Below are 26,214 nucleotides of genomic sequence, written 5' to 3'. Positions count from 1 at the left end.
CAGCAGACAGAAGAGGCAGCAGATGAAGGAGGCAACAGATCGAGGAGGGTGAGAGGGGGCAGTAGATGGAAAATGGGAGAGAGCAGGCAGCAGATCGGGGAGGGGGGCAGAGTCTGATGGGGAGAGAGAGATGGCACATGTAGGGGAAGGGAGGGGGGCTTGCAGCACATGTAGGGGGAGGGAGGGGGGCTTGCAGCACATGTAGGGGGAGGGAGGGGGGCTTGCAGCACATGTAGGGGGAGGGAGGGGGGCTTGCAGCACATGTAGGGGGGAGGGAGGGGGGCTTGCAGCACATGTAGGGGGAGGGTGGCTGGCTTGCAGCACATGTAGGGGGAGGGTGGCTTGCAAGCCAGCCACCCTCCCCCCACATGTGCTGCAAGCCAGCCACCCTCCCCCCACATGTGCTGCAAGCCCCCCTCCCTCCCCCTACATGTGCTGCAAGCCCCCCTCCCTCCCCCTACATGTGCTGCAAGCCCCCCTCCCTCCCCCCCACATGTGCTGCAAGCCCCCCTCCCTCCCCCCACATGTGCTGCAAGCCAGCCACCCTCCCCCCACATGTGCTGCAAGCCAGCCACCCTCCCCCCACGTGGGGGGAGGGTGGCTTGCAGCACATGGAGGGATAGGTGGTGTGGCGATGGAGAAGGGGCAGCCGATGAAGGAGGCGGCGGCCGCCGCCGATCGGGGGCAGCAGCGGCTGAAAAAGGTGGGTGCGACGGCGGCGGGGACAGTGGCGAGCATGGCGGCGGGGACGGCGGTGGATCGGGAGCGGCGGCGGGGACGGCGGTGGATCGGGAGCGGCGGCGGGGACGGCGGTGGATCGGGAGCATGGCGGCGGGGACGGCGGTGGATCGGGAGCGGCGGCGGAGACAGCGGTGCAGCGGGAGCATGGCGGCGGGGACGGCGGTGGATCGGGAGCGGCGGCGGAGACAGCGGTGCAGCGGGAGCATGGCGGCGGGGACGTCGGTGGATCGGGAGCGGCGGCGGAGACAGCGGTGCAGCGGGAGCATGGCGGCGGGGACGTCGGTGGATCGGGAGCGGCGGCGGAGACAGCGGTGCAGCGGGAGCATGGCGGCGGGGACGGCGGTGGATCGGGAGCGGCGGCGGAGACAGCGGTGCAGCGGGAGCATGGCGGCGGGGACGGCGGTGCAGCGGGAGCATGGCGGCGGGGACGGCGGTGCAGCGGGAGCATGGCGGCGGGGACGGCGGTGGATCGGGAGCGGCGGCGGAGACAGCGGTGCAGCGGGAGCATGGCGGCGGGGACGGCGGTGGATCGGGAGCGGCGGCGGAGACAGCGGTGCAGCGGGAGCATGGCGGCGGGGACGGCGGTGGATCGGGAGCGGCGGCGGAGACAGCGGTGCAGCGGGAGCATGGCGGCGGGGACAGCGGTGGAGCGGGAGCATGGCGGCGGAGACAGCGGTGCATCGGGAGCATGGCGGCGGGGACAGCGGTGAAGCGGCAGCAGCGGCGGGGCGATCGGAGACAGCGGCGGGGACAGCGGTGAAGCGGGAGCAGCGGCGGGGCGATCGGAGACAGCGGCGGTGAAGCGGGAGCAGCGGCGGGGCGATCGGAGACAGCGGCGGTGAAGCGGGAGCAGCGGCGGGGACAGGGGCGGGCGGCGGGGCGATCGGGGACAGGGGCGGGCGGCGGGGACAACAACTTACCGCTCTCCTCGGCTTCCAGGGACGGTCACAGGCCGCAGATCCACATTGATTGGAGAGAGCGGTCACAAGACCGGTCTCTCCAATCAGAGCTGGGGGCGGGTGAAGCATCGATCACCCAGCTCCAGCCAATGGCCAGTGCTACAGCAGCACTGATCAGGGCTGGATTTCAATGTTCCAGCCATTTTCAATGGCTGGAACATTACAGTGGCTGTAATTGGCTGAGCGGCGTTCGTCAGCCAATCACAGCCTCTGTAGGTTCGGGGAGGAGGCACCACCCCTCCTGACGTCAGGCAGAGGTCCCCTCCTTCCCGAATCCACCGTTTAAGTAAATAAATTTCACTCCCCGGGGCTCCGGGACCGCGATTTCGCCAGCCACCCTCCCCCCACATGTGCTGCAAGCCAGCCACCCTCCCCCCACATGTGCTGCAAGCCCCCCTCCCTCCCCCTACATGTGCTGCAAGCCCCCCTCCCTCCCCCTACATGTGCTGCAAGCCCCCCTCCCTCCCCCCACATGTGCTGCAAGCCCCCCTCCCTCCCCCCACATGTGCTGCAAGCCAGCCACCCTCCCCCCACATGTGCTGCAAGCCAGCCACCCTCCCCCCACGTGGGGGGAGGGTGGCTTGCAGCACATGGAGGGATAGGTGGTGTGGCGATGGAGAAGGGGCAGCCGATGAAGGAGGCGGCGGCCGCCGCCGATCGGGGGCAGCAGCGGCTGAAAAAGGTGGGTGCGACGGCGGCGGGGACAGTGGCGAGCATGGCGGCGGGGACGGCGGTGGATCGGGAGCGGCGGCGGGGACGGCGGTGGATCGGGAGCGGCGGCGGGGACGGCGGTGGATCGGGAGCATGGCGGCGGGGACGGCGGTGGATCGGGAGCGGCGGCGGAGACAGCGGTGCAGCGGGAGCATGGCGGCGGGGACGGCGGTGGATCGGGAGCGGCGGCGGAGACAGCGGTGCAGCGGGAGCATGGCGGCGGGGACGTCGGTGGATCGGGAGCGGCGGCGGAGACAGCGGTGCAGCGGGAGCATGGCGGCGGGGACGGCGGTGGATCGGGAGCGGCGGCGGAGACAGCGGTGCAGCGGGAGCATGGCGGCGGGGACGGCGGTGGATCGGGAGCGGCGGCGGAGACAGCGGTGCAGCGGGAGCATGGCGGCGGGGACGGCGGTGCAGCGGGAGCATGGCGGCGGAGACAGCGGTGCATCGGGAGCATGACGGCGGTGGATCGGGAGCGGCGGCGGAGACAGCGGTGCAGCGGGAGCATGACGGCGGTGGATCGGGAGCGGCGGCGGAGACAGCGGTGCAGCGGGAGCATGGCGGCGGGGACGGCGGTGGAGCGGGAGCATGGCGGCGGAGACAGCGGTGCATCGGGAGCATGGCGGCGGGGACAGCGGTGAAGCGGCAGCAGCGGCGGGGCGATCGGAGACAGCGGCGGGGACAGCGGTGAAGCGGGAGCAGCGGCGGGGCGATCGGAGACAGCGGCGGTGAAGCGGGAGCAGCGGCGGGGCGATCGGAGACAGCGGCGGTGAAGCGGGAGCAGCGGCGGGGACAGGGGCGGGCGGCGGGGCGATCGGGGACAGGGGCGGGCGGCGGGGACAACAACTTACCGCTCTCCTCGGCTTCCAGGGACGGTCACAGGCCGCAGATCCACATTGATTGGAGAGAGCGGTCACAAGACCGGTCTCTCCAATCAGAGCTGGGGGCGGGTGAAGCATCGATCACCCAGCTCCAGCCAATGGCCAGTGCTACAGCAGCACTGATCAGGGCTGGATTTCAATGTTCCAGCCATTTTCAATGGCTGGAACATTACAGTGGCTGTAATTGGCTGAGCGGCGTTCGTCAGCCAATCACAGCCTCTGTAGGTTCGGGGAGGAGGCACCACCCCTCCTGACGTCAGGCAGAGGTCCCCTCCTTCCCGAATCCACCGTTTAAGTAAATAAATTTCACTCCCCGGGGCTCCGGGACCGCGATTTCGCCAGGACGTACTGAGTACGTCATGGGTCCTTTAGCACCATGTCACCATGACGTACTCAGTACGTCCAAGGTCGTTAAGGGGTTAAAGAGGATATGAGGTTTTTGAAGTAATTCTGTTTAGCCGAGGTAAGGGCCAAGCGAAATGTGTGAATTGCATTTTTGAATGTGGTGAAGTCTTCCTGGGAGTGCGTTTTCTTCCAGCGCCGCTCTGCGGCTCTAGACACTTGCCGTAGTTTTTTAGTGAGGCTGTTGTGCCAGGGTTGTCTATTGATTCGTCTTGCTCTGCCGTTCACAAGAGGAGCGACTGAATCAATAGCTGATGTGAGAGTGGCGTTGTAGAAAATGGTGGCACTGTTTGTGTCGTGGAGTGAAGATATGGAGGACAGCGGTAGGATAGAGTCAGAAAGGGTGTGTATGTTGATGTGTGCAAGGTTTCTGCGGGGGTGTGATATGTGCTGGACAGGGGGGGCAGGTGAGGAGGACAGGGCTGAAAAGGTCAGCAGATGGTGGTCAGATAAGGGGAGAGGGGAGGTAGTGAGGTTAGATAGAGAGCAGAGACGGGTGAAGATAAGGTCTAGTGTGTGGCCATCTTTGTGGGTGGCAGAGGCGGACAACTGAGTTAGACCAAAAGATGAGGCGAGGGAGAGGAGTTTGGAGGCCGCTGACTGGCGGGTGTCAGTGGGGATGTTGAAGTCACCCATGATGATAGTGGGGATGTCAGCAGAGAGAAAGTGTAGAAGCCAGGCGGAGAACTGGTCGATAAAGGCAGTGGTTGGGCCCGGGGGTCTGTATATGACGGCCACTTGGAGGTTGGAGGGAGAGTAGATGCGGACAGAGTGCACTTCAAAGGAAGGCAGGACAAGGGAGGGTAGAGGTGGCATTGGGGTGAAGCTGCAGTTGTTAGAAAGGAGGAGGCCCACTCCTCCACCCTGTCTATTGCCAGGGCGAGGGGTGTGGGTGAAGTGGAGGCCGCCGTAGCACAGCGCAGCAGGGGAGGCAGTGTTGGATGGTGTCAGCCATGTTTCGGTGAGGGCCAGAAAGGATAGATTGCTAGAGATAAAGAGGTCGTGAATGAAGTGGAGTTTATTACAGATGGAACGGGCATTCCAGAGCGCTCCAGAGAGAGGGGGCTGCGGAGTGGCAGAGAGGGGAATGGATTTTATGTTGGAGAGGTTGCGGTAGTTACTACTAGATGGGGAGCGGTAGGGGGGTGATAAAGAGGAGTGTCCCATCTGTGGGGGTCCAGGATTGGGAGATATGTCACCAGCAGTGAGGAGAAGTAGAGAAAGGGAGAGCAGGTGGGAGAAGGAGAGTGGACGGCCTAGTCTGCGCGATACTAGAAGCGATCTGTGGTTTAGGAGCAGGTCAGCAGATGAGGACAGGTGGGGAGGTAAGAGGGAAGGGGAGATGAATATTTGTTTGGAGAGTGCTGGGGTTTGGGGATAGCGAAGGAGAGTGAGGAGGAGTGGAGCAAAGACTGTGAGGGCGTAAGTGAACATGGTGTGAATTGGGTTTTCAAGTGGGAATAAGGGGGAAGGAGCAAAATGCAAGTGAAAGACACAGTTAAAGAAGTAGAGTTCACCTTCTGGTCACTTCTGGGACATTTATGTTGTTCTACATATCTTGGAAGTCTCCCACTTCGGGTCCGTGCAATAAGGAGAACAAGGACGCCGGGGCTTGAGCTCAGACAGGTGAGCTGGTCTACAACCTTTATTTCAAAATATATATATATATATATATATATATATATATATATATATATATATATATATATATATATATATATATATATATATATATATATATATATATATATATACACAGTGCCTACAAGTAGTATTCAACCCCCTGCAGATTTAGCAGGTTTACACATTCGGAATTAACTTGGCATTGTGACATTTGGACTGTAGATCAGCCTGGAAGTGTGAAATGCAGCAAAAAAGAATGTTATTTCTTTTTTTATTTTTTTTTTTTTAAATTGTGAAAAGTTTATTCAGAGGGTCAATAATTATTATTCAACCCCTCAAACCACCAGAATTCTGTTTGGTCTCCCTAAAGTATTAAGAAGTATTTCAGGCACAAAGAACAATGAGCTTCACATGTTTGGATTAATTATTTCTTTTTCCAGCCTTTTCTGACTAATTAAGACCCTCCCCAAACTTGTGAACAGCACTCATACTTGGTCAACATGGGAAAGACAAAGGAGCATTCCAAGGCCATCAGAGACAAGATCGTGGAGGGTCACAAGGCTGGCAAGGGGTACAAAACCCTTTCCAAGGAGTTGGGCCTACCTATCTCCACTGTTGGGAGCATCATCCGGAAGTGGAAGGCTTATGGAACTACTGTTAGCCTTCCACGGCCTGGACAGCCTTTGAAAGTTTCCACCCGTGCCAAGGCCAGGCTTGTCCGAAGAGTCAAGGCTAACCCAAGGACAACAAGGAAGGAGCTCCGGGAAGATCTCATGGCAGTGGGGACATTGGTTTCAGTCAATACCATAAGTAACGTACTCCACCGCAATGGTCTCCGTTCCAGACGAGCCCGTAAGGTACCTTTACTTTCAAAGCGTCATGTCAAGGCTCGTCTTCAGTTTGCTCATGATCACTTGGAGGACTCTGAGACAGACTGGTTCAAGGTTCTCTGGTCTGATGAGACCAAGATCGAGATCTTTGGTGCCAACAACACACGTGACGTTTGGAGACTGGATGGCACTGCATACGACCCCAAGAATACCATCCCTACAGTCAAGCATGGTGGTGGCAGCATCATGCTGTGGGGCTGTTTCTCAGCCAAGGGGCCTGGCCATCTGGTCCGCATCCATGGGAAGATGGATAGCACGGCCTACCTGGAGATTTTGGCCAAGAACCTTTGCTCCTCCATCAAGGATCTTAAGATGGGTCGTCATTTCATCTTCCAACAAGACAACGACCCAAAGCACACAGCCAAGAAAACCAAGGCCTGGTTCAAGAGGGAAAAAATCAAGGTGTTGCAGTGGCCTAGTCAGTCTCCTGACCTTAACCCAATTGAAAACTTGTGGAAGGAGCTCAAGATTAAAGTCCACATGAGACACCCAAAGAACCTAGATAACTTGGAGAAGATCTGCATGGAGGAGTGGGCCACGATAACTCCAGAGACCTGTGCCGGCCTGATCAGGTCTTATAAAAGACGATTATTCGCTGTAATTGCAAACAAGGGTTATTCCACAAAATATTAAACCTAGGGGTTGAATAATAATTGACCCACACTTTTATGTTGAAAATGTATTAAAATTTAACTGAGCAACATAACTTGTTGGTTTGTAAGATTTATGCATCTGTTAATAAATCCTGCTCTTGTTTGAAGTTTGCAGGCTCTAACTTATTTGCATCTTATCAAACCTGCTAAATCTGCAGGGGGTTGAAGACTACTTGTAGGCACTGTACATACTAGCTGTACTACCCGCCTTCGCCCGGGTTAATAACTGCTGTTAACAAAATAGAATGTATTAACAAAAATGTATTCTGCACACAAAAACCACATAACAAATAGATATAAATGTAATTATGTCTTTCTCCCCTTCTGTATATATCTCTCTGTCTCTCTATTTTTGTCTGTCTGTCTGTCTCTTTCCCTGTCTGTCTCTTACTGTCTCTGTCTCTTTCTCCGTCTGTCTCAATCTCTTTCCCTGTCTGTCTATCTACCTCTGTCACTTTCCGTCTGTCTCTTTCCCTCTGTCTCTTTCCCTGTGTCTGTCTCTTTGTCTCTTTACCCGTCTTTGTCTGTCTCTTACCCTGTCTGTCTGTTTCCCTGTGCCTGTCTCTATGTCTCTTTACCTGTCTGTGTCTGTCTCTTTCTTTCCCTGTCTGTCTCTTTCCCTCTCAATCTGTCTCTGTCTGTATATGGAGAGAAGGTATGCACACCAGTGACTATGTAAGGGGAATACATGTAATAGCAGAAACTGCTGTGTGAATACTGACATGAAAACTCCAATAGCTATATGTAAGAATGAAAATGTGAAAAATGGAATCTGCGTTACTGCCATGAACATATGAATCAAGAGAAATTTAGCTACTGGATTGATCAATGCAATAGAGCCCCAAAACTGCGCCAAAGTATTTCTCTACGTTGGGGTCCCTAGCTTGTGTGTGTCCTCTCATGCAGTTAAAAAACTTACCGTGTATGGGAAGCTGAGACCCAGGCTATTTATGCGTATAATGTGGATTGGCAATAGGTGTGAGTGGGGAGGGTTCACAAATGAAAAACTACTAACAAATAAGGAATAACGTTTGGAACACCATTCTGAGTCTGAACTGGGTGCAAGAACCTAAAAAATTACACTATATGGAGATAAGGTATGCACACCAGTGACTATGTAAGGGGAATACATGAAATAGCAGAAACTGCTGTGTGAATACTGACATGAAAAATCTTTATCTTTATTCATATATGCATGGCAGTAATGCAGGTTCCATTTTTCACATTTTAATTCTTACATATAGCTATTGGATTTTTCATGTCAGTATTCACACAGCAGTTTCTGCTATTACATGTATTCCCCTTGCATAGTCACTGGTGTGCATACCTTCTCTCCATATAGTGATTTTTTTTTTTAGGTTCTTGTACCCAGTTCAGACTTAGAATGGTGTTCCAAACGTTATTCCTTATTTGTCTCTTTGTGTGTCTCTTTGTGTCTGTCTCTTACCCTGTCTATGTCTGTTTCTTTCCCTGTCTGTGTCTGTCTGTTTTCCTGGCTGCATTGTGACACGCCAACATTCCATATAAGGGCGTGGCTGCGCATTCTTCTGAAGTTCTGGCTGCACTGTGGCTCCCAGCTCCATTCGCTTTAAAGGAGGCAAGTGTTTTGGTCAATAACTGTAAAGCGTGGGGTTAAAATTTCCCCTCAAAACATAGCCTATGATGCTCTCGGTGTCCATAAGTGTGAGTGTGCAAAATTTTGTGGCTGTAGCTGCGACGGTGCAGATGCCAATCCCGGACATACACACACACATACACACATTCAGCTTTATATATTAGATATGTGTTATATATATATATATATATATATATATATATATATATATATATATATATATATATATATATATATATATATATATATGTACTAGCTGTACTGCCCGGCTTCGCCCGGGTTAATAACTGCTGTTAACAAAATAGAATGTATTCACAAAAATTTATTCTGCACACAAACTACAAAACAAATAGATAGAAATGTAATTATTAAAAGGCAAAAACTAAGCTCATAGAAGCATTTCACAACATATATTTCAACACTACAGATATTCCACGCAGATTTAACATCCTATGACCTCACACATACTGAGAATGTCCTTTGTTGCCTATATTAACCAATCAGAGCTCAGATTAATTAACTGTAGCAAAATAGAAGCTAAGCTGTGATTGGTTGCTATTGGCAGCCTGATAAATCTCCAGGCAACAGAAAACCCTCCCCCTGACAGTATATATTAGCTCACACATACACATATAGACAGGTCATGTGACTGACAGCTGCCGGATTTCCTATGTGGTACATTTGTTCTTGTAGTTTGGCTGCTTATTAATCAGATTTTTATTTTTGAAGGATAATACCAGACTTGTGTGTGTTTAGGGTGATTATGTGGTGAGGTTGGTGTATGTGTGGTGAGATGTGTGCTGAGGGTGGTAAATGTACCAGACTTGTGTGTGTTTAGGGTGATTATGTGGTGAGGTTGGTGTATGTGTGGTGAGATGTGTGCTGAGGGTGGTAAATGTACCAGACTTGTGTGTGTTTAGGGTGATTATGTGGTGAGGTTGGTGTATGTGTGGTGAGATGTGTGCTGAGGGTGATATATGTACCAGACTTGTGTGTGTTTAGGGTGATTATGTGGTGAGGTTGGTGTGTGTGTGGTGAGATGTGTGCTGAGGGTGGTATATGTACCAGACTTGTGTGTGTTTAGGGTGATTATGTGGTGAGGTTGGTGTATGTGTGGTGAGATGTGTGCTGAGGGTGGTAAATGTACCAGACTTGTGTGTGTTTAGGGTGATTATGTGGTGAGGTTGGTGTATGTGTGGTGAGATGTGTGCTGAGGGTGGTAAATGTACCAGACTTGTGTGTGTTTAGGGTGATTATGTGGTGAGGTTGGTGTATGTGTGGTGAGATGTGTGCTGAGGGTGGTAAATGTACCAGACTTGTGTGTGTTTAGGGTGATTATGTGGTGAGGTTGGTGTATGTGTGGTGAGATGTGTGCTGAGGGTGGTAAATGTACCAGACTTGTGTGTGTTTAGGGTGATTATGTGGTGAGGTTGGTGTATGTGTGGTGAGATGTGTGCTGAGGGTGATATATGTACCAGACTTGTGTGTGTTTAGGGTGATTATGTGGTGAGGTTGGTGTGTGTGTGGTGAGATGTGTGCTGAGGGTGGTATATGTACCAGACTTGTGTGTGTTTAGGGTGATTATGTGGCGAGGTTGGTGTGTGTGTGGTGAGATGTGTGCTGAGGGTGGTATATGTACCAGACTTGTGTGTGTTTAGGGTGATTATGTGGCGAGGTTGGTGTATGTGTGGTGAGATGTGTGCTGAGGGTGGTATATGTACCAGACTTGTGTGTGTTTAGGGTGATTATGTGGTGAGGTTGGTGTGTGTGTGGTGAGATGTGTGCTGAGGGTGGTATATGTACCAGACTTGTGTGTGTTTAGGGTGATTATGTGGCGAGGTTGGTGTATGTGTGGTGAGATGTGTGCTGAGGGTGGTATATGTACCAGACTTGTGTGTGTTTAGGGCGATTATGTGGTGAGGTTGGTGTGTGTGTGGTGAGATGTGTGCTGAGGGTGGTATATGTACCAGACTTGTGTGTGTTTAGGGCGATTATGTGGCGAGGTTCGTGTATGTGTGGTGAGATGTGTGCTGAGGGGGGTATATGTACCAGACTTGTGTGTGTTTAGGGTGATTATGTGGCGAGGTTGGTGTATGTGTGGTGAGATGTGTGCTGAGGGCGGTATATGTACCAGACTTGTGTGTGTTTAGGGCGATTATGTGGTGAGGTTGGTGTATGTGTGGTGAGATGTGTGCTGAGGGGGGTATATGTACCAGACTTGTGTGTGTTTAGGGCGATTATGTGGCGAGGTTCGTGTATGTGTGGTGAGATGTGTGCTGAGGGTGGTATATGTACCAGACTTGTGTGTGTTTAGGGCGATTATGTGGCGAGGTTCGTGTATGTGTGGTGAGATGTGTGCTGAGGGTGGTATATGTACCAGACTTGTGTGTGTTTAGGGTGATTATGTGGCGAGGTTGGTGTATGTGTGGTGAGATGTGTGCTGAGGGGGGTATATGTACCAGACTTGTGTGTGTTTAGGGCGATTATGTGGCGAGGTTGGTGTATGTGTGGTGAGATGTGTGCTGAGGGCGGTATATGTACCAGACTTGTGTGTGTTTAGGGTGATTATGTGGTGAGGTTGGTGTATGTGTGGTGAGATGTGTGCTGAGGGTGGTATATGTGTTCAAGCACGTGGTAGTGTGTGGCGCATTGTGTGTGTGTGTGTGTTCATATCCCCGAGTGTGGTGTGTATCCCATGTCGGGGCCCCACCTTAGCAACTGTACGGTATATACTGTTTGGCACCATCGCTCTCGTTCTTTAAGTCCCCCTTGTTCACATCTGGCAGTAGTCAATTTGCCCCCAACACTTTTCATTTAACTTTTTCCCCATTATGTAGATAGGGGCAAAATTGATTGGTAAATTGGAACGCGCGGGGTTAAAATTTCGCCTCACAACATAGCACCCGGCGCTGCCCGGGATAGTAACTGTCTCTCTGTTTCTCTCCCATTCTCTGTCTGTCTCCCCCTCTGTATATATCTCTCTGTCTCTCTCTCTCTTTGTCTGTCTATCTCTTTCTCCGTCTGTCTATCTCTTTCCCCGTCTGTCTATCTCTTTCCCCGTCTGTCTATCTATCTCTTTCTCCGTCTGTCTATCTCTTTCCCCGTCTGTCTATCTATCTCTTTCCCCGTCTGTCTATCTGTCACTTTCCCTGTCTGTCACTTTCCCTGTCTGTCACTTTCCCTCTCTTTCCCTGTCTGTCACTTTCCCTGGCTGCATTGTGACACGCCAACATTCCATATAAGGACGTGGCTGCGCATTCTTCTGAAGTTCTGGATGCACTGTGGCTCCGAGCTCCATTCGCTTTAATGGAGGCAGGTTTTTTGGCAAATAACTGTAAAGAGCGGGGTTAAAATTTCCCCTCGAAACATAGCCTATGACGCTCTCGGGGTCCAGAAGTGTGAGTGTGCAAAATTTTGTGGCTGTAGCTGCGACGGTGCAGATGCCAATACTGGACATACACACACACACATACACACACACATTCAGCTTTATATATTAGACATATATATGTCTCTGTATATACAGTGTGTCCACCGCCATTAACTTGAGAACGGCGACAGCTATAGGCATAGAAGTGGTGTCTAGGTATAGTAAAGTAGCCATGCGCTACACAATGAAACCATCTATAGCGCCACCTGGTGGAAAACAACGGAGTTAGCATTTTTATCTCGAAGACGGAGCGAGATGAGAAACAAATGAATTAAAAAATTGTAGGGCACCATCAATTCAATACAAATTGGCACCTTGCATACAGAAATGCTATGATATGAAACCCATGACTTCCCCCCCAAAACATTGAATGCTGGTTACGCATATGGCGCTCATTAGTGGCCCCCGTCAGCTGCAATGCACATCTGGACTCTGCACAGCATACTGTATCTTGCTGCACATTGTGCAATATGGTAGGTGACACTTTTGCACAAGCATCTGTGATACATCTTCGTAGGTCCTGCAATGTTGGTGGAGGGGTCACATACACCTGCTGTTTGATGTGACCTCACAGAAAGAAGTCCAATGGGGTCAGGTCAGATGAGCGTGGAGGCCACTCCACGCAGCCACCATACCCAATGACTTGTAGGAAGGTCTCCATGAGGTATCGCTTCCCGTCCGCAGCCTTGTGAGTTTTACACGTTCTAATCATAGCATTTTTGTATGGAAGGTGTGGATTCCTATTGAATTGATGAGGCCCTACAACTTTGTAATTCAATTTTTTCTCTATCCCGTTCCGTTTTCGAGATAAAAATGCTAACTCCATTGTTTTCCACCAGGTGTCTCTATAGGTGGTTTCATTGCATAGCGCATGGCTACTTTACTATAACTAGACACCACTTCTATGCCTATAGCTGCCGCCGTTCTCAAGTTAATGGCGGTGGACAGGATATGGGTGGACACACTATATACAGTATATACTAGGTGTAGTTGTCGGGGATAGTAACTGTCTCTCTCCCACTGTCCCTCTCTCCCAGTGTCTGTCTGTCTTGGTCTCCCTCTCTGTCTCTATATGTCTCTCTGTCTCTTTCCCTGTCTCTCTGTCTATCTCTTTTTCTGTCTGTGTCTGTTTCTCTGTCTCTTTCCCTGACGGCATCTGTCTGTAGCTTTCCCTGTATATCTTTTTGCCTGTCTGTCTGTGTATGTCTGTCTCTTTCCTTGTCTGTGTCTTTCTGTGTATCTCTGTCTGTATCTTTCCCTGACTGCATCTGTCTGTCTGTAGCTTTCCCTGTATGTCTCTTTGCCTGCCTGTCTCTTTCCTTGTCTGTATCTGTCTGTCTCTTTTCCTGTCTGTCTTTCTCTGACTCTTTCTCTGTCTGTCTCTGTTCGTTACTGTCTTTGTGTGTCTCTGTCTCTTTCCCTGGCTGTATTGTGACATGCCAGCATTCTTTTGAAGTTCTGGCTGCACTGTGGCTCCCAGCTCCATTGACTTTAAAGTAAGCAGGTTTTTTGGAAAAATAACTGTAAAGTGCGGGGTTAAATTTTCTTCTCACAACATAATCTATGATGTTTCCTGAGTCACATGAGGTGTCTGTGTAAAATTTTGTGATTGTAATTGCAACGGTGCGGATTCCTTTAGCGGACATACAGTTAGGTCCAGAAATATTTGGACAGTGACACAAGTTTTGTTATTTTAGCTGTTTACAAAAACATGTTCAGAAATACAATTATATATATAATATGGGCTGAAAGTGCACACTCCCAGCTGCAATATGAGAGTTTTCACATCCAAATCGGAGAAAGGGTTTAGGAATCATAGCTCTGTAATGCATAGCCTCCTCTTTTTCAAGGGACCAAAAGTAATTGGACAAGGGACTCTAAGGGCTGCAATTAACTCTGAAGGCGTCTCCCTCGTTAACCTGTAATCAATGAAGTAGTTAAAAGGTCTGGGGTTGATTACAGGTGTGTGGTTTTGCATTTGGAAGCTGTTGCTGTGACCAGACAACATGCGGTCTAAGGAACTCTCAATTGAGGTGAAGCAAAACATCCTGAGGCTGAAAAAAAAGAAAAAATCCATCAGAGAGATAGCAGACATGCTTGGAGTAGCAAAATCAACAGTCGGGTACATTCTAAGAAAAAAGGAATTGACTGGTGAGCTTGGGAACTCAAAAAGGCCTGGGCGTCCACGGATGACAACAGTGGTGGATGATCGCCGCATACTTTCTTTGGTGAAGAAGAACCCGTTCACAACATCAACTGAAGTCCAGAACACTCTCAGTGAAGTAGGTGTATCTGTCTCTAAGTCAACAGTAAAGAGAAGACTCCATGAAAGTAAATACAAAGGGTTCACATCTAGATGCAAACCATTCATCAATTCCAAAAATAGACAGGCCAGAGTTACATTTGCTGAAAAACACCTCATGAAGCCAGCTCAGTTCTGGAAAAGTATTCTATGGACAGATGAGACAAAGATCAACCTGTACCAGAATGATGGGAAGAAAAAAGTGTGGAGAAGAAAGGGAACGGCACATGCCAAGGCACACCACATCCTCTGTAAAACATGGTGGAGGCAACGTGATGGCATGGGCATGCATGGCTTTCAATGGCACTGGGTCACTTGTGTTTATTGATGACATAACAGCAGACAAGAGTAGCCGGATGAATTCTGAAGTGTACCGGGATATACTTTCAGCCCAGATTCAGCCAAATGCCGCAAAGTTGATCGGACGGCGCTTCATAGTACAGATGGACAATGACCCCAAGCATACAGCCAAAGCTACCCAGGAGTTCATGAGTGCTAAAAAGTGGAACATTCTGCAATGGCCAAGTCAATCACCAGATCTTAACCCAATTGAGCATGCATTTCACTTGCTCAAATCCAGACTTAAGACGGAAAGACCCACAAACAAGCAAGACCTGAAGGCTGCGGCTGTAAAGGCCTGGCAAAGCATTAAGAAGGAGGAAACCCAGCGTTTGGTGATGTCCATGGGTTCCAGACTTAAGGCAGTGATTGCCTCCAAAGGATTCGCAACAAAATATTGAAAATAAAAATATTTTCTTTGGGTTTGGTTTATTTGTCCAATTACTTTTGACCTCCTACAATGTGGAGTGTTTGTAAAGAAATGTGTACAATTCCTACAATTTCTATCAGATATTTTTGTTCAAACCTTCAAATTAAACGTTACAATCTGCACTTGAATTCTGTTATAGAGGTTTCATTTCAAATCCAATGTGGTGGCATGCAGAGCCCAACTCGCGAAAATTGTGTCACTGTCCAAAGATTTCTGGACCTAACTGTACATACATACTGTCACGTCCTCACCAGAGTCCACTCCTGCAACTTCTGCTACAGTGACCAGGTGCCGTCATATTCCCGCTGTGGACTGTGCTGGTGATGGGGGAAGAGTCGGTGGCGGGTACAGGCTCCGCTCATCCACTAGGCTGGGTTTTCCTGGTGCCTGCAGTACGACTGCAGTACCACTACACCTGTAGGTGGCGTGTGTCTTCCAGCTGCGGTTGTCACAATTCAGCTTCAGCCAATGGGAAGACACTGCACCCTTTTTATCCCCTATTCTGTCTGCTGGCCCTTGCCAGATATAGATTGTATTCCTGCTAGACTATGATTCCCCCTGCTCTGATTATTAATTCCTGCTTTGACCCCGGCCTGCTCTCTGACTACCCTCCTGCCTGCTGTTTATGTACCACGCTGCCCGATCCGTATTTGACCTCTGCTTTGTTTTTTGATTACGTCCTTACCTGCCTGAATCTGTCCGTTCTGCATTTCATTGTTTGACTCTGCCTGACGACTACTCTCATCGGACTGCAGCCTACCACAGGTAGTGATCTCCAGGGCCCTGTGTAATTCCAAATCCTTGTATAGGAGTTAAAGGGTTTCAGGTTCTCGGGTCCTGCTTTTGTGAGCGGCTTTCCTCTATCCTGTCCATTACAGCCAGTCTGAGCCTATGGATTCAGGCAGGCGTTACACATACACTCAGCTTTATATAATCATGATATACACAAACACATCAGTGACGTCTCTGTCCGGTGATCTCCATCATCCAAGGAACACAACAAGCAGGTCCGTAATACTGTTGTGGAGAAGTTACATAAAGATTTCCACAACTTTACACATCCCAAGAAGCCCTGTGCAAGCGATCATATTGAAATGGAAGGAGCATTATACCACTGCAAATCTACCAAGACCCGGCCGTCCATCCAAACTGTCATCTCACACAAGGAGAAGACTGATCAGAGATGCAGCCAAGAGGCCCATGATCCCTCTGGATGATCTACAGAGATCTACAGCTGAGGGGGGAGAGTCTGTCCATAGCACAACAATCAGTCTACACTGCACAAATCTGGCCTTTATGGAAGAGTGGCAAGAAGAAAGCCATTTCTCAAAGATATCCATAAAAAGTGTTGTTTAAAGTTTGCCACAAGCCACCTGGGAGACACCAAACATGTGGAAGAAGGTGCTTTGGTCAGATAAAACCAAAATCGAACTTTTTGGGCACAATGTCAAACGATATGTTATATCTCATCACCCTGAACACACCATCCCCACTATCAAACATGGTGGTGGCAGCATCATGGTTTGGGTCTGCTTTTCTTCAGCAGGGAAGGGGATGATGGTTAAAATTGATGGGAAGATGGATGGAGCCAAATACAGGACCATTCTAGAGGAAAACCTGTTGGAGTCTGCAAAAGACCTGAGACTGGGGAGATTTGTCTTCCAACAAGACAATGATCCCAAACATAAAGCAAAATCTACAATGGAATGGTCACAAATAACCGTATCCAGGTGTTAGAATGGCCAAGTCACAGCCCAGACCTGAACCCAATTGAGAATCTGTGGAAAGAGCTGAAAACTGCTGTTCACAAACGCCTCCATCCAACCTCACTCAGCTCCAGCTGTTTACAAAGGAAGAATGGGCGAGAATTTCAGCCTCTCCATGTGCAAAACTGACAGACACATACCCCGAGCGACTGCAGCTGTAATCACAGCAAAAGGGGGCGCTACAAAGGATTCACTTACAGGGGATGAATAATATTCCACGCCCCAATTTACCGTTATTTATTTTTTAAAAAAGATTAAAATAAGCAATAAATTTCGTTCAACTTCACAATTGTCACTTGTTGTAGATTCTTCATCAGAACATTCACATTTTATCTTTATGTTTGAAGCCTGAAATGTGGGAAAAAGATGAAAAAATCAAGGGGGCTGAATACCTTCGCAAGGCACATCGATGACGTCTCCATCCAGTGATCTCCATCATCCCCCATGTCTCCTTGCTGTACAGCATGGTCTGTGTGTGTGTGTGTGTGTGTGTGTAATATATAATTATACAGTATACTGTATACACACATTGGTGACGTCTCCATCCACAATTGTCACCTCTGCTCTATGGGGGTAATGTTATTTTTATGCCTAGGATATGATGAGGGTTTTTCCTTCTGTGATAATGGACGGTTGTTATTGTCTGTAGGGGAGGATGCCCAGAAGGATGGAGACAAATTCATTCATGACAGAGACGTGTCCTGGCTGCAACAGGCGGATGTGGTGGTGGCAGAGGTGACACAACCGTCACTTGGAGTTGGATATGAGTTGGGTCGAGCGGTGGCAATGAAGAAAAAGATTTTGTGCCTTTTCCGAGTGTCTAGTGGACGAGGTGAGGCCTTCTCAATTGACATTTTACAAGTAACTCCTGAATGCAAATTGTTCATGCTGAGCTCCTGTATAGCACACTAGCCCCTGGCTGCCCTCTGAGCTCCGGTATAGTGCACTGGCTCCTGCCTTCTTGCTAAGCTCCGATATAGCCCGCTGCCTGCTGAGCTATGGTATACTGCACTGGCTGCCTGCTGAGCTCCGGTATAGCACACTAGCCCCTGGCTGCTCTCTGATCTCCAGTATAGCGCACTGTCCTCTGGCTGCCCGCTGAGCTCTGGTATACTGCACTGGGCCCTGGCTTCCTGCTGACCTCCGGTATAGCACACTAGCCCCTGGTTGCCCTCTGAGCTCCGGTATAGTGCACTGGCCTCATGCTAAGCTCCGGTATAGCGCACTGGCCTCTGGCTGCCTGCTGACCTCCGGTATAGCACACAATCCTCTGAGCTCCGGTATAGTGCACTGGCCCCTGGCTGCCCTCTGAGCTATGGTATAGCGCACTGGCTTCTGACATCATGCTAAGCTCCGGTATAGTGTACTGGCTTCATGCTGAGCTCCGGTATAGCACACTGGCCTCTGGCTTCATGCTGAGCGCCGGTATAGCACACTAGCCCTTGGCTGCTCTCTGATCTCCAGTATAGCGCACTGTCCTCTGGTATACTGCATTGGCCTCTGGCTGCCTGCTGACCTCCGGTATAGCACACTAGCCCCTGGCTGCCCTCTGAGCTCTGGTATAGCGCACTGGCCTCTGGCTTCATGCTGAGCTCCGGTATAGTGCACTAGCCTCTGGCTTCATGCTGAGCTCCGGTATAGTGCACTGGCCTCTGGCTTCATGTTGAGCTCCGATATAGTGCACTGGCCTCTGGCTTCATGCTGAGCTCCGGTATAGTGCACTAGCCTCTGGCTTCATGCTGAGCTCCGGTATAGTGCACTAGCCTCTGGCTTCATGCTGAGCTCCGGTATAGTGCACTGGCCTCTGGCTTCATGCTGAGCTCCGGTATAGCACACTGGCCTCTTGCTTCATGCTGAGCTCCGGTATAGCACACTGGCCTCTGGCTTCATGCTGAGCTCCGGTATAGTGCACTGGCCTCTGGCTTCATGCTGAGCTTCGGTATATCACACTGGCCTCTGGCTAAATGCTGAGCTCCGGTATAGCGCACTGGCCTCTGGCTTCATGCTGAGCTCCGGTATAGTGCACTGGCCTCTGGCTTCATGCTAAGCTCTGGTATAGCGCACTGGCCTCTGGCTTCATGCTGAGCTTCGGTATAGCACACTGGCCTCTTGCTTCATGCTGAGCTCCGGTATAGCGCACTGGCCTCTGGCTTCATGCTGAGCTCCGGTATAGTGCACTGGCCTCTGGCTTCATGCTAAGCTCTGGTATAGCGCACTGGCCTCTGGCTTCATGCTGAGCTTCGGTATAGCACACTGGCCTCTGGCTTCATGCTGAGCTCTGGTATAGCACACTGGCCTCTGGCTTCATGCTGAGCTCCGGTATAGCGCACTGGCCTCTGGCTGGCTGCATGCTGAGCTCCGGTATAGCGCACTGGCCTCTGGCTTCATGCTGAGCTCCGGTATAGCGCACTGGCCTCTGCCTTCATGCTGAGCGCCGGGATAACACACTGGCCTCTGGCTTCATGCTGAGCTCCGGTATAGCACACTGGCCTCTGGCTTCATGCTGAGTGCCGGTATAGCACACTAGCCCCTGGCTGCCCTCTGAGCTCTGGTATAGCGCACTGGCCTCTGGCTTCATGCTGAGGTCCGGTATAGCGCACTGGCCTCTGGCTTCATGCTGAGCTCCGGTATAGTGCACTGGCCTCTGGCTTCATGCTGAGCTCCGGTATAGTGCATTAGCCTCTGGCTTCATGCTGAGCTCCGGTATAGCGCACTGGCCTCTGGCATCATGCTGAGCTCCGGTATAGTGCACTAGCCTCTGGCTTCATGCTGAGCTCCGGTATAGTGCACTGGCCTCTGGCTTCATGCTGAGCTCCGGTATAGTGCATTAGCCTCTGGCTTCATGCTGAGCTCCGGTATAGCGCACTGGCCTCTGGCATCATGCTGAGCTCTGGTATAGTGCACTAGCCTCTGGCTTCATGCTGAGCTCCGGTATAGCGCACTGGCCTCTGGCATCATGCTGAGCTCCGGTATAGTGCACTAGCCTCTGGCTTCATGCTGAGCTCCGGTATAGCGCACTGGCCTCTGGCTTCATGCTGAGCTCCGGTATAGCACACTGGCCTCTTGCTTCATGCTGAGCTCCGGTATAGCACACTGGCTTCATGCTGAGCTCCGGTATAGCACACTGGCCTCTGGCTTCATGCTGAGCTCCGGTATAGCACACTGGCCTCTGGCTTCATGCTGAGGTCCGGTATAGCACACTGGCCTCTGGCTTCATGCTGAGGTCCGGTATAGCGCACTGACCTCTTGCTTCATGCTGAACTCCGGTATAGCACACTGGCCTCTGGCATCATGCTGAACTCCGGTATAGCACACTGGCCTCTGGCATCATGCTGAGCTCCGGTATAGCACACTGGCCTCTGGCTTCATGCTGAGCTCCGGTATAGCGCACTGGCCTCTGGCTTCATGCTGAGCTCCGGTATAGCACACTGGCCTCTTGCTTCATGCTGAGCTCCGGTATAGCACACTGGCCTCTGGCTTCATGCTGAGCTCCGGTATAGCACACTGGCCTCTGGCTTCATGCTGAGCTCCGGTATAGCGCACTGGCCTCTGGCTTCATGCTGAGCTCCGGTATAGCACACTGGCCTCTTGCTTCATGCTGAGCTCCGGTATAGCACACTGGCCTCTGGCTTCATGCTGAGCTCCGGTATAGTGCACTGGCCTCTGGCTTCATGCTGAGCTTCGGTATATCACACTGGCCTCTGGCTAAATGCTGAGCTCCGGTATAGCGCACTGGCCTCTGGCTTCATGCTGAGCTCCGGTATAGTGCACTGGCCTCTGGCTTCATGCTAAGCTCTGGTATAGCGCACTGGCCTCTGGCTTCATGCTGAGCTTCGGTATAGCACACTGGCCTCTTGCTTCATGCTGAGCTCCGGTATAGCGCACTGGCCTCTGGCTTCATGCTGAGCTCCGGTATAGTGCACTGGCCTCTGGCTTCATGCTAAGCTCTGGTATAGCGCACTGGCCTCTGGCTTCATGCTGAGCTTCGGTATAGCACACTGGCCTCTGGCTTCATGCTGAGCTCTGGTATAGCACACTGGCCTCTGGCTTCATGCTGAGCTCCGGTATAGCGCACTGGCCTCTGGCTGGCTGCATGCTGAGCTCCGGTATAGCGCACTGGCCTCTGGCTTCATGCTGAGCTCCGGTATAGCGCACTGGCCTCTGCCTTCATGCTGAGCGCCGGGATAACACACTGGCCTCTGGCTTCATGCTGAGCTCCGGTATAGCACACTGGCCTCTGGCTTCATGCTGAGTGCCGGTATAGCACACTAGCCCCTGGCTGCCCTCTGAGCTCTGGTATAGCGCACTGGCCTCTGGCTTCATGCTGAGGTCCGGTATAGCGCACTGGCCTCTGGCTTCATGCTGAGCTCCGGTATAGTGCACTGGCCTCTGGCTTCATGCTGAGCTCCGGTATAGTGCATTAGCCTCTGGCTTCATGCTGAGCTCCGGTATAGCGCACTGGCCTCTGGCATCATGCTGAGCTCTGGTATAGTGCACTAGCCTCTGGCTTCATGCTGAGCTCCGGTATAGCGCACTGGCCTCTGGCATCATGCTGAGCTCCGGTATAGTGCACTAGCCTCTGGCTTCATGCTGAGCTCCGGTATAGCGCACTGGCCTCTGGCTTCATGCTGAGCACCGGTATAGCACACTGGCCTCTTGCTTCATGCTGAGCTCCGGTATAGCACACTGGCTTCATGCTGAGCTCCGGTATAGCACACTGGCCTCTGGCTTCATGCTGAGCTCCGGTATAGCACACTGGCCTCTGGCTTCATGCTGAGGTCCGGTATAGCACACTGGCCTCTGGCTTCATGCTGAGGTCCGGTATAGCGCACTGGCCTCTTGCTTCATGCTGAACTCCGGTATAGCACACTGGCCTCTGGCATCATGCTGAACTCCGGTATAGCACACTGGCCTCTGGCATCATGCTGAGCTCCGGTATAGCACACTGGCCTCTGGCTTCATGCTGAGCTCCGGTATAGCGCACTGGCCTCTGGCTTCATGCTGAGCTCTGGTATAGCGCACTGGCCTCTGGCTTCATGCTGAGCTCCGGTATAGCGCACTGGCCTCTGGCTTCATGCTGAGCTCTGGTATAGCGCACTGGCCTCTGCCTTCATGCTGAGCTCCGGTATAGCGCACTGGCCTCTGGCTTCATGCTGAGCTCCTGTATAGTGCACTGGCCTCTGGCTTCATGCTGAGCTCCGATATAGCGCACTGGCCTCTGGCTTCATGCTGAGCTCCGGTATAGCGCACTGGCCTCTGGCTTAATGCTTAGCTCCGGTATAGTGCACTGGCCTCTGGCTTCATGCTGAGCTCCGGTATAGTGCACTGGCCTCTGGCTTCATGCTGAGCTTCGGTATAGCGCACTGGCCTCTGCCTTCATGCTGAGCTTCGGTATAGCACACTGGCCTCTGGCTTCATGCTGAGCTCCGGTATAGCGCACTGGCCTCTGGCTGGCTGCATGCTGAGCTCCGGTATAGTGCACTGGCCTCTGGCTTCATCCTGAGCTCCGCTATAGTACACTTGGCCTCTGGCTTCATGCTGAGCTTCGGTATAGCGCACTGGCCTCTGCCTTCATGCTGAGCTTCGGTATAGCACACTGGCCTCTGGCTTCATGCTGAGCTCCGGTATAGCGCACTGGCATCTGGGTGGCTGCATGCTGAGCTCCGGTATAGTGCACTGGCCTCTGGCTTCATGCTGAGCTCCGCTATAGCGCACTGGCCTCTGGCTGGCTGCATGCTGAGCTCCGGTATAGTGCACTGGCCTCTGCCTTCATGCTGAGCTCCGGTATAGCGCACTGGCCTCTGGCTGGCTGCATGCTGAGCTCCGGTATAGTGCACTGGCCTCTGGCTTCATCCTGAGCTCCGCTATAGTACACTTGGCCTCTGGCTTCATGCTGAGCTCTGGTATAGCGCACTGGCCTCTGGCATCATGCTGAGCTCCGGTATAGCACACTGGCCTCTGCCTTCATGCTGAGCTTCGGTATAGCACACTGGCCTCTGGCTTCATGCTGAGCTCCGGTATAGCGCACTGGCATCTGGGTGGCTGCATGCTGAGCTCCGGTATAGTGCACTGGCCTCTGGCTTCATGCTGAGCTCCGCTATAGCGCACTGGCCTCTGGCTGGCTGCATGCTGAGCTCCGGTATAGCACACTGGCCTCTGGCTTCATGCTGAGCTCCGGTATAGCACACTGGCCTCTGGCTTCATGCTGAGCTCCGGTATAGCACACTGGTCTCTGCCTTCATGTTGAACTGCGGTATAGCGCACTGGCCTCTGGCTTCATGCTGAGCTCCGTATAGTGCACTGGCCTCTGGCTTCATGCTGAGCTCTGGTATAGTGCACTGGCCTCTGGCTTCATGCTGAGCTCCGGTATAGTGCACTGGCCTCTGCCTTCATGCTGAGCTTCGGTATAGCGCACTGGCCTCTGGTTGCTTGCTCCCATCTAACTGTTGTGATGTTTCTGCTTTTCCTTACAGTGCTTTCAGCCATGGTTCGAGGGGCTGATAATGGAAGCTCAGTACTGGTCAAAGATTACGAGCCTCAGGACGTGGAGGGAATTCTTCGTGAATACCTCAGCATCACTTTCCCCTCCTTGTGATGTTGCTGTTACTGATTAGTATAATAAAAGCGATTTCTGCTGTTTGTACTCAACGCTCGCTCTCTGCAACATATCTGTCGCCTCATGTGATGTGGAAATGGACACAGGTGTTCTCTCTTACAGGGATATTCCCATCATAAAGGATACATTTAATTAAGCAGGAAATGTGTAAATAAATATTTTGACTATTTACAGCTATTACAAATGATGGTCCATTAAAAAAAAAATAACAACCTGCGGGAATAAGCCCCCGGGCATTGTCAGTGAGTTTTCTGTCCATCACATGGGCCGCTCTTGCGCAGTTCTTCTATTCCTAAAAGAATAGTCCCACAAAGCATAAGTCAGACAATGCCTGCGCTCACACAGGTGAGAGTGCGGAGGATGCAGAATGCTGGGGAGTGTGGGCAGCCATAGTAGACACTCCCCGCGCTCACACAGCTGACAGTGTGGAGGATGCAGAATTCTGGGGAGTGTGGGCAGTGATTGTAGACACTCCCCGTGCTCAGTACTGCTCCCTTATCTCTGTAGTAAGGTCGGTTCTGCTCCCTTATCTCTGTAGTAAGCTCGGTTCTGCTCCCTTATCTCTGTAGTAAGCTCGGTTCTGCTCCCTTATCTCTATAGTAAGCACAGTTCTGCTCCCATATCTCTGTAGTAAGCTCGGTTCTGCTCCCATATCTCTGTAGTAAGCTCAGTTCTGCTCCCTTATCTCTGTAGTAAGCTCGGTTCTGCTCCCTTATCTCTGTAGTAAGCTCGGTTCTGCTCCCATATCTCTGTAGTAAGCTCGGTTCTGCTCCCTTATCTCTGTAGTAAGCTTGGTTCTGCTCTGATATCTTTGTAAGAAGCTCGGTTCTGCTCCCATATCTCTGTAGTAAGCTCGGTTCTGCTCCCTCCTTTCTGTAGTAATCTCAGTTCTGCTCCCTTATCTCTGTAGTAATCTCAGTTCTGCTCCCTTATCTCTGTAGTAAGCTCTGTTCTGCTCCCTTATCTCTGTAGTAAGCTCGGTTCTGCTCCCTTATCTCTGTAGTAAGCTCGGTTCTGCTCCCTAATCTCTGTAGTACGCTTGGTTCTGCTCCCTCCTTTCTGTAGTAATCTCAGTTCTGCTCCCTTATTTATGTAGTAAGCTCGGTTCTGCTCCCATATCTCTGTAGTAAGCCTGGTTCTGCTCCCTCCTTTCTGTAGTAATCTCAGTTCTGCTCCCTTATCTCTGTAGTAAGCCTGGTTCTGCTCCCTCCTTTCTGTAGTAATCTCAGTTCTGCTCCCATAGCTCTGTAGTAAGCTCGGTTCTGCTCCCATATCTCTGTAGTAAGCTCGGTTCTGCTCCCTTATCTCTGTAGTAAGCTCAGTTCTGCTCTGATATCTCTGTAGCAAGCTCGGTTCTGCTCTAATATCTCTGTAAGAAGCTCGGTTCTGCTCCCATATCTCTGTAGTAAGCTCGGTTCTGCTCCCATATCTCTGTAGTAAGCTCGGTTCTGCTCCCATATCTCTGTAGTAAGCTCGGTTCTGCTCCCTTATCTCTGTAGTAAGCTCGGTTCTGCTCCCTTATCTCTGTAGTAAGCTCGGTTCTGCTCCCTTATCTCTGTAGTAAGCTCGGTTCTGCTCCCTTATCTCTGTAGTAAGCTCGGTTCTGCTCCCATATCTCTGTAGTAAGCTCGGTTCTGCTCCCATATCTCTGTAGTAAGCTCGGTTCTGCTCCCTTATCTCTGTAGTAAGCTCGGTTCTGCTCCCTTATCTCTGTAGTAAGCTCGGTTCTGCTCCCTTATCTCTGTAGTAAGCTCGGTTCTGCTCCCTTATCTCTGTAGTAAGCTCGGTTCTGCTCCCTTATCTCTGTAGTAAGCTCGGTTCTGCTCCCTTATCTCTGTAGTAAGCTCGGTTCTGCTCCTATATCTGTAGTAAGCTCGGTTCTGCTCTGATATCTCTGTAGTAAGCTCAGTTCTGCTCCCATATCTGTAAAAAAACCAAGGAGAAAAATTGTAGGAAAAATACCCTGACTATAAATAAATAAATTGCAAGTGCTTAATAACAGGGTAGTTAGTATATACATTTTTGCAAAAAGGTAAGAAGCTGTCTCACCTCGTCACGGTGTACTCATCTGAGACAGTCCCTAACCTACTAAAGTTAAAAACATATTCTGTACCTGACTTGTGTCATGTCAAACCTTCAATATGGATGGTAAAGTGGTCAGCTGGGTCCCAGATCAAATACACAGCAAAAAGTGAGAAGCAGGTAATTGTTCAGCTTCAGTATCAGGAGGGCTGCACCCCCAACTTGCATAAAAGCAAGATAACAGACAAAAAACACCAAAAAACTGAGCTGTAACAAATGTTCAATAAACATGCAACATTACAAGCATGTGAATTGCAGCCTCAAGACTAGAAAAAAACCAAGGAGAAAAATTGTAGGAAAAATACCCTGACTATAAATAAATAAATTGCAAGTGCTTAATAACAGGGTACTTAGTATATACATTTTTGCAAAAAGGTAAGAAGCTGTCTCACCTCGTCACGGTGTACCCATCTGAGACAGTCCCTAACCTACTAAAGTTAAAAACATATTCTGTACCTGACTTGTGTCATGTCAAAACTTCAATATGGATGGTAAAGTGGTCAGCTGTTATCTTGCTTTTATGCAAGTTGGGGGTGCAGCCCTCCTGATACTGAAGCTGAACAATTACCTGCTTCTCACTTTTTGCTGTGTATTTAATCTGGGACCCAGCTGACCACTTTACCATCCATATTGAAGTTTTGACATGACACAAGTCAGGTACAGAATATGTTTTTAACTTTAGTAGGTTAGGGACTGTCTCAGATGGGTACACCGTGACGAGGTGAGACAGCTTCTTACCTTTTTGCAAAAATGTATATACTAAGTACCCTGTTA

At 51.0% G+C, this 26,214-nt stretch overlaps 1 protein-coding gene across 1 annotated transcript in view; it reads left to right on the top strand.

The window, feature by feature from the left end:
- DNPH1 (2'-deoxynucleoside 5'-phosphate N-hydrolase 1) overlaps window positions 1–24,807 on the top strand; it is an 80,650-nt gene extending 55,843 nt beyond the window's left edge. The window contains exons 2-3 of the mRNA XM_075337901.1: window positions 17,392–17,574; window positions 23,216–24,807. Of these exons, the coding sequence (XP_075194016.1) occupies window positions 17,392–17,574; window positions 23,216–23,337 (305 nt within the window). The 3' untranslated portion in view covers window positions 23,338–24,807. The remainder of the gene's footprint in view (window positions 1–17,391; window positions 17,575–23,215) is intronic.
- Window positions 24,808–26,214: the final 1,407 nt, after the last annotated feature.

Source organism: Anomaloglossus baeobatrachus, chromosome 3 (genome assembly GCF_048569485.1).
Source record: "Anomaloglossus baeobatrachus isolate aAnoBae1 chromosome 3, aAnoBae1.hap1, whole genome shotgun sequence".
NCBI classification, from domain to species: Eukaryota; Metazoa; Chordata; class Amphibia; order Anura; family Aromobatidae; genus Anomaloglossus; species Anomaloglossus baeobatrachus.
Note: the sequence above shows the minus strand (reverse complement) of the source record. Positions and strands in the feature narration are given on the sequence as shown.